This window comes from Cydia fagiglandana, chromosome 2, assembly GCF_963556715.1.
Source record: "Cydia fagiglandana chromosome 2, ilCydFagi1.1, whole genome shotgun sequence".
NCBI lineage: Eukaryota > Metazoa > Arthropoda > Insecta > Lepidoptera > Tortricidae > Cydia > Cydia fagiglandana.
In genome coordinates this window covers 3825970-3833029 of record NC_085933.1, presented here as the reverse complement: position 1 = coordinate 3833029, position 7060 = coordinate 3825970, and the positions used below count along the sequence as shown (strand labels likewise).

General features: G+C 40.0%; 2 protein-coding genes across 2 annotated transcripts; both read right to left on the bottom strand.

Annotated features, from left to right (window-relative positions):
* Window positions 1-1467: 1467 nt before the first annotated feature.
* Window positions 1468-2486, bottom strand: LOC134679588 (nuclear hormone receptor FTZ-F1-like). The gene is made up of 2 exons (XM_063538540.1): window positions 2307-2486; window positions 1468-1780 (listed from the first exon to the last, which is right to left on the bottom strand). Exons 1-2 carry the CDS (start codon window positions 2459-2461, stop codon window positions 1609-1611), a joined length of 327 nt encoding a protein of 108 aa, XP_063394610.1. The 5' UTR covers window positions 2462-2486; the 3' UTR covers window positions 1468-1608.
* A 753-nt stretch (window positions 2487-3239) lies between these two features.
* LOC134679587 (nuclear hormone receptor FTZ-F1-like) lies at window positions 3240-4271 on the bottom strand. The gene is made up of 2 exons (XM_063538539.1): window positions 4079-4271; window positions 3240-3552 (listed from the first exon to the last, which is right to left on the bottom strand). Exons 1-2 carry the CDS (start codon window positions 4231-4233, stop codon window positions 3381-3383), a joined length of 327 nt encoding a protein of 108 aa, XP_063394609.1. The 5' UTR covers window positions 4234-4271; the 3' UTR covers window positions 3240-3380.
* Window positions 4272-7060: the final 2789 nt, after the last annotated feature.

Genomic DNA, 7060 nt, shown 5'->3' with positions numbered 1-7060 from the left:
ACACATCATGTCATCACCGATTATACATATGTATCGAGTCATTGAATTCATATAATTTAGAAAATCTATTGTATTTTTCGGCGAGGACAGTAGACTTATGTAAAGAGATTTATGTAAAGTGCTCTAAACTCGTGGCTAGCCAGTGCCACAACGGCACAGTGGCACGGAGTGTGTGCCACAACGTAAACGCCAGAGCGGTCGGCCTAATAGGAGATGGCGAGACGAGTTGGTTGCCTAGCCAAGACGAAAATCGTACATCGACAAACGCCAAACGAAAAGTAAAAATGTATCGGGATGATGCTACGAAGTCACGTGACTATTAAGTAATTGTCATTCATTATAATATGTATCAACGATTGTCATCTTGAGTGTCTTGACTAGACCCTCTCGACGCATTTCTCAACACTTGGACAGATATTGCATATAATGGGGAGGATTGGACTAGCATTTCCAATCCAAAAAAGATAGATAGATAGATAGCAAAAAGGACACGTTTTTAAACCTAGATAAAAAAAAGTGTCTGAGACTATTCACTCACCTGCAAGACGGACATCTAGTCCTCGTATTGAAATTAATGCGACACTTATCGGTAGCCCTAATGCACTTGTAGATCTTCTGCTGCATCACGCTGCGTTTGAAGAAGGACTTGCAAGACTCGCACGTGAAGATGCCGTAGTGGTAACCATTGGCCACGTCGCCGCAGATGGGGCAGGCCACTAAGCCTGTAGAATGACAGACAGATGTGTTATATATTGCCTAATTTTTGTCCGAAAACGTAGAAAATAACTAACACAAGCAAAAGACTTGAACTCATTGCCTTCTTTTATGGGTGCGTAATTAAGGCTCTCTTAAATTAGGTGTTATTAGGCTTTGGTATTTAGTAGAAATTCAAAAAATTGTATACATTTTATTAAACATCTCAACTGAAGAAATGAAACAATAAAAACAACATCACATTTATAAAATAAATTACAGAAAACTCTTCAAAGATCCATCTAATTAAATAATTAAGTAGAGATATGATTAAATATAGATTTATAAAAAACATTAACACTAATGGCAGTAAAAAGTCACACCATCTTTTTTCTTTCACTAACTTTCTTACACTAATTCATCAGACCACTATTTCCAGTCCCTCGATATAAAAGGCACTATTTAAATTATAAAATAATAACTTTTACTACCCATAACTTTAAACATCGTATAAAAATTACATTGCATACCTAAAAATGTATGTGGGCCATACTGAAAGTTTCTGGATTCTGATATATGAGAAGACTTATTTTTTCTAAGTGGCCAGTCCAGGAATTTTCAGTATGCCCTAAGTATTTTGTATTCATATTACGGTACCCATTACATTTTTTCTACCGGTGCAATCACACTGACCCTCCAAGATGGCGTGAAACGATCCAGTACGACTGCACCTTTATTTTAGTTAGATAAAGCTAAATAGTTAATATGAAAAGTGTTTACGTTACGTATTGATTGACCAAGTATAAGTTTCATTTTCGGCAAGTTTCGGCCGAAGGTTCGGTTCGGCCGAAACTAAGCAAGCAGTTTCGTTGACAGAAAAAAATCCGATTTCAGTTGGACCCTAGCTCAAATTGATTAAGTCAACTTAACGCTTTTGCTTCCTTTTGACTTTCTTTCAACCAGATGCGGGAACCGAAGTTTCCCCCGGACGCCACCAATTTTGGAGGGGAATGAATGACTTCCTCCCCTTTCCCCGGACATTCTCACCAGCTCCGTCATCATGCCAATACGCTTGCATTTCTCGAACCTACAAAAAAAACACAACGCATTTATTTATCAGATGAATGATTACAAAACACGTTGGCTCAGAGCGTTTAGTAACTGGAGATGCCTTGGCTGTCATTTTCTGTACCAAACTGTCAATTTTTGCGGAGGAGGGGCAAATGTATGGCTGATTGTACATAATTTGTACGTAACTTACAAATAGCCATGTTAGATAAACGTCAGACCTAATAGGACGCGAGACGAGCCAAGCTGGAATTCGTACATTCAGAATCCGACAAACGCCAAACGAAAAGTAAAAATGTATCGGGATGATGCTACGAAGTCACGTGACTATTAATTGTCATTCATTATAATATGTATCAACGATTGTCATCTTGAGTGTCTTGACTAGACTCTCTCGACGCATTTCTCAACACTTGGACATATATTGCATATAATGGGGAGGATTGGACTAGCATTTCCAATTCAAAAAGGATAGATAGATAGATAGCAAAAAGGACACGTTTTTAAACCTAGATAAAAAAAAGTGTCTGAGACTATTCACTCACCTGCAAGACGGACATCTAGTCCTCGTATTGACATTAATGCGACACTTATCGGTAGCCCTAATGCACTTGTAGATCTTCTGCTGCATCACGCTGCGTTTGAAGAAGGACTTGCAAGACTCGCACGTGAAGATACCGTAGTGGTAACCATTGGCCATGTCGCCGCAGATGGGGCAGGCCACTAAGCCTGTAGAATGACAAACAGACAGATGTGTTATATATTGCCTAATTTTTGTCCGAAAACGTAGAAAATAACTAACACAAGCAAAAGACTTGAACTCATTGCCTTCTTTTATGGGTGCGTAATTAAGGCTCTCTTAAATTAGGTGTTATTAGGCTTTGGTATTTAGTAGAAATTCAAAAAATTGTATACATTTTATTAAACATCTCAACTGAAGAAATGAAACAATAAAAACAACATCACATTTATAAAATAAATTACAGAAAACTCTTCAAAGATCCATCTAATTAAATAATTAAGTAGAGATATGATTAAATATAGATTTATAAAAAACATTAACACTAATGGCAGTAAAAAGTCACACCATCTTTTTTCTTTCACTAACTTTCTTACACTAATTCATCAGACCACTATTTCCAGTCCCTCGATATAAAAGGCACTATTTAAATTATAAAATAATAACTTTTACTACCCATAACTTTAAACATCGTATAAAAATTACATTGCATACCTAAAAATGTATGTGGGCCATACTGAAAGTTTCTGGATTCTGATATATGAGAAGACTTATTTTTTCTAAGTGGCCAGTCCAGGAATTTTCAGTATGCCCTAAGTATTTTGTATTCATATTACGGTACCCATTACATTTTTTCTACCGGTGCAATCACACTGACCCTCCAAGATGGCGTGAAACGATCCAGTACGACTGCACCTTTATTTTAGTTAGATAAAGCTAAATAGTTAATATGAAAAGTGTTTACGTTACGTATTGATTGACCAAGTATAAGTTTCATTTTCGGCAAGTTTCGGCCGAAGGTTCGGTTCGGCCGAAACTAAGCAAGCAGTTTCGTTGACAGAAAAAAATCCGATTTCAGTTGGACCCTAGCTCAAATTGATTAAGTCAACTTAACGCTTTTGCTTCCTTTTGACTTTCTTTCAACCAGATGCGGGAACCGAAGTTTCCCCCGGACGCCACCAATTTTGGAGGGGAATGAATGACTTCCTCCCCTTTCCCCGGACATTCTCACCAGCTCCGTCATCATGCCAATACGCTTGCATTTCTCGAACCTACAAAAAAAACACAACGCATTTATTTATCAGATGAATGATTACAAAACACGTTGGCTCAGAGCGTTTAGTAACTGGAGATGCCTTGGCTGTCATTTTCTGTACCAAACTGTCAATTTTTGCGGAGGAGGGGCAAATGTATGGCTGATTGTACATAATTTGTACGTAACTTACAAATAGCCATGTTAGATAAACGTCAGACCTAATAGGACGCGAGACGAGCCAAGCTGGAATTCGTACATTCAGAATCCGACAAACGCCAAACGAAAAGTAAAAATGTATCGGGATGATGCTACGAAGTCACGTGACTATTAATTGTCATTCATTATAATATGTATCAACGATTGTCATCTTGAGTGTCTTGACTAGACTCTCTCGACGCATTTCTCAACACTTGGACATATATTGCATATAATGGGGAGGATTGGACTAGCATTTCCAATTCAAAAAGGATAGATAGATAGATAGCAAAAAGGACACGTTTTTAAACCTAGATAAAAAAAAGTGTCTGAGACTATTCACTCACCTGCAAGACGGACATCTAGTCCTCGTATTGACATTAATGCGACACTTATCGGTAGCCCTAATGCACTTGTAGATCTTCTGCTGCATCACGCTGCGTTTGAAGAAGGACTTGCAAGACTCGCACGTGAAGATACCGTAGTGGTAACCATTGGCCATGTCGCCGCAGATGGGGCAGGCCACTAAGCCTGTAGAATGACAAACAGACAGATGTGTTATATATTGCCTAATTTTTGTCCTAAAACGTAGAATAACTAACACAACCAAAAGACTTGAACTCATTGCCTTCTTTTTATGGGTGCCTAATTATGGCTCTCTTAAATTAGGTGTTATTAGGCTTTGGTATTTAGTAGAAATACAAAAAAATGTATACATTTTATTAAACATCTCAACTGAAGAAATGAAACAGTAAAAACAACATCACATTTATAAATTACAGAAAAGTCTTCAAAGATCCATCTAATTAAATAATTCTCACTGTACTCATTACACATAAGCAACAATATTTATAATAAGACAGTTTTAGAAATGACAACGACAACATAAAATAGAATTACTTACGATATATTTACAAATCTCAAACATTTACTTGATGTATGTAGGTTCCTAAATGATATGATGAGGTGGGATTCTTCTTATTCTTCGTTACACTCTTCACAGAGTGGTCGCGGCCATTATGAAAACTTTTGAGCGACTCGTTTAATGACACGTCGCCATTCCTCCCGTAGAGCTGCTTTCCGTGAGCATTCGCTTACTGTGGCCGACACACTGACTTTGATCAAAGTTTGAATTGGTCGGTCTATCTCATTGGCGATCTTCCCCTAACCCTGTCACCTCCCAATCTTCCTTGCACAACTAGATGTTCTATGGATGTTCCGTCTCGCCGAGACACGTGTCCAAAGAAGTTGAGGATCCGAGTTATCACCGTAGAAAGCAACCTCTCTTTAATGTCAAGCTCCTCAAGAATTGATGCGTCGGTCCGGAACTTAGTCCATGATATACTCAGCATTCGTCTACAAACCACATTCGTGTAAAAACTACAGGAACCAAAATAAACTGTAATGTCAAATTTCATCTCGTTTATTTTAGTGACCCTTAAATCCTCGGTCGAACCCTGAAGGTAACATTCTGCTGGCAACGGCAGCTGCATTACTGTTGCGACACTACTGCTGCTCTATCAATTTTCTTGATAAAATAGGTGACCTTCGCCATTCAATCGGTCGCGCTCGGTGCGCGTATGGATAGCCTGTCAAGTCACATGTTCGCGAAGTGCGCGACGCCCGCGAGTGTGGATCACAGCCGGCACTGCCTCCGCTCGTTACTGTAGTGGAGGGACCTATAGCCCACTGTCGTGATAGATACACACGCCGCAGTCACGGGCCGTGTTTAACGTCGATGGACTGCGCGACGCTCTATGTGGACCTTGCAACTGAAATAGTTTCGCCGACTGCACCGCCCCTGCTCGTTGCTGTAAGGAACCTTTCCCCTGTCGTGATTGACTCACACGCGGTCACGGGCTGTGATTATGGCTGGTGTTAGCGAAGTGCGCGACGCCCGCACGCGTGTGAATCACAGCTTTGCAACCGAAGTAGCTTCGTCGACTGCACTGCCATCGCTCGCGCTCGTTTCGTGTGTAATGGAGGGAGAATCTGTAGCCATCCACTATCATGATGGGCTTCTGGTTGCGGGATATCGCGTAGGATACTGAAATTGAAAAAGTGTTTGAGGGTTTGGACGTTACGCACCGTCGAATCTAGTCAACCGTTCCCTCACTTAAAACTATAAGGTCCCTAGTTGACTACGGAACCCAAAAGCGCGAAATTCGTAATTTCCCTAAGTGATAATCCTTCCGCCCTTATATATTTTAATTTGAGAGAAATGGTTGTCCAAACTATACTAAAAGTTCAAACAATCCGTGAGGAGTCAGAAATGATACAACTCTATGGCTCTGCCTTTACGGCCTGGCCACGACATTGGTCTAAGGCGATCGGCGGGGCGGCGGGCGGGGCGGAAAACGCGAGCGACCGCCAGGCATGCCACGTACTGTCAGTAGCGGCGGCAGCGACTAGGAGCGGCTAGCAATGCACGCACGAGAACTTTCGAAAGTTGCGAAACTTTCCACATGAGAAATTCTCGGTAACTTCTGGGAATGTTCTCGAGAACGAGAATTTATTTATTTATCGTAGTTTATACCTTGAATATTCACGACAGTTTAGGTGTAGTCCTTACCCCCAGAAAATTCCGACTTTTGGTCGTCCGCTTCCGGTCAGAAAAATGTATGACGGCCCGGCCAAACGGTCAGACTTAGGTGGGGGGTGCTCGACCAAATGTCATAGAGGGACCCTGGCAGTTTTTGACGCCACCATTTTTTTTCAATATGGCCGACTTTTTTTTTTAACTTTTTTAATTTTGTCCTAGCGCGCTGAAATTTTGGTCACGGAATCTCGGAGTCCCCTAGATACTTATGAAAAAATTTTTTTTGGAAAAATGCTACAATTGCGGGAAAACTGGCCACTTTTATTTTGTATGGCAACTTTTAAACGGTGCGTGATAGGTGGGGGGTGCTCGACCAAATGTCATAGAGAGCCCCGAGACAAAACAATCTGCATTAAAAAAAATCAAAATGGCCGACTTTTTAAAAAAAAAATTTCAAGTTGGTCCGAGCGCGCTGAGATTTGGCATGGCGGGAGATAGAGGCCTCTAGATGCTAATGAAAGAAAAAAAAAATTTGGAAAATATTGTCGAAAGTAGAAATGTTCTCTGATATAAAGTGAGAATTTAAGCAACTTATTGGTAAATTTATCACATGAACAAAATAGCTAACTGTAATAGACAATAATATATGCATAATAACATTTAGTTTAAAGTTATGCCTATTTAAACTTTATTTCAAGTATATTCTCTTGTTTAAACAATAATTTCCATGTTGCAGGAATGTTCTGAGAACATTCTCGAGAACGTTTCCGCTTTTTGGGAATGTTCTGCA

What these genes read in the sequence shown, in the direction of transcription:
- LOC134679588 (XM_063538540.1), bottom strand. Translation starts at nt 2,461, where the DNA reads ATGGCCAATGGTTACCACTACGGTATCTTCACGTGCGAGTCTTGCAAG. An exon ending in ACTAGATGTCCGTCTTGCAG is followed by an intron (nt 1,781 to 2,306) that starts GTGAGTGAATAG and finishes TTTTTTTTGTAG; the next exon opens with GTTCGAGAAATGCAAGCGTA.
- LOC134679587 (XM_063538539.1), bottom strand. Translation starts at nt 4,233, where the DNA reads ATGGCCAATGGTTACCACTACGGTATCTTCACGTGCGAGTCTTGCAAG. An exon ending in ACTAGATGTCCGTCTTGCAG is followed by an intron (nt 3,553 to 4,078) that starts GTGAGTGAATAG and finishes TTTTTTTTGTAG; the next exon opens with GTTCGAGAAATGCAAGCGTA.